General features: G+C 47.9%; 1 protein-coding gene across 1 annotated transcript in view; it reads right to left on the minus strand.

Moving 5' to 3' along the window:
* The window catches only part of T265_01866 (hypothetical protein), a gene marked incomplete at both ends in the record, with an annotated part of 6822 nt that overhangs the window by 958 nt on the left and 5330 nt on the right, over window positions 1-534 (minus strand). The window contains one exon of the mRNA XM_009165992.1: window positions 205-411. Coding sequence (XP_009164256.1) covers window positions 205-411 — 207 coding nt within the window. The remainder of the gene's footprint in view (window positions 1-204; window positions 412-534) is intronic.

Genomic DNA, 534 nt, shown 5'->3' on the forward strand with positions numbered 1-534 from the left:
ACCAATCAACTTCCTGGTTGCTCTGATTCCTGGATGAGAAGATCCATGAAAGTTGTCAAAAACAACGCGCCAAAAAGCTTCGGGGACGAATGGGCGAGCAGAGCCTGTAGACATATCACAAAAATGGTTCCGGATTGGAGGGGCAAGGGAATTGAAGAGACTTGAAATGAAGGGAACGATAGAATTGGCAATAAATAGGGTCACTATTTTGAAGGTTAGCCAGCTTGGCCAGGTCTAGCTGTGTGGAAGGGCGAAGATCGTTGATGTCATGACGGGATAGGGCATCTACGACGACAATGTCCGAACCTGGAGTGTACCGAACGTCCGTAGTGAACTGTGAAATGTAATCAAGTTGGCTCATCCCGCGTGGCGAATATCGATCAGGCTTGGCGTTGAAGATATACGGAGTGGCTTATGGTCGGTTTGAATGGTAAACGATCTACCTTCTAGCAAATGCTGGAAAGGGCGAATAGCAAGGTAAATTGCGAGCAATTCACGACCAAAAGTACTGTGACGCGTTTGGGCAGCCGGCAT

Source organism: Opisthorchis viverrini, assembly GCF_000715545.1.
Source record: "Opisthorchis viverrini unplaced genomic scaffold opera_v5_21, whole genome shotgun sequence".
Classification (NCBI taxonomy): Eukaryota; Metazoa; Platyhelminthes; class Trematoda; order Opisthorchiida; family Opisthorchiidae; genus Opisthorchis; species Opisthorchis viverrini.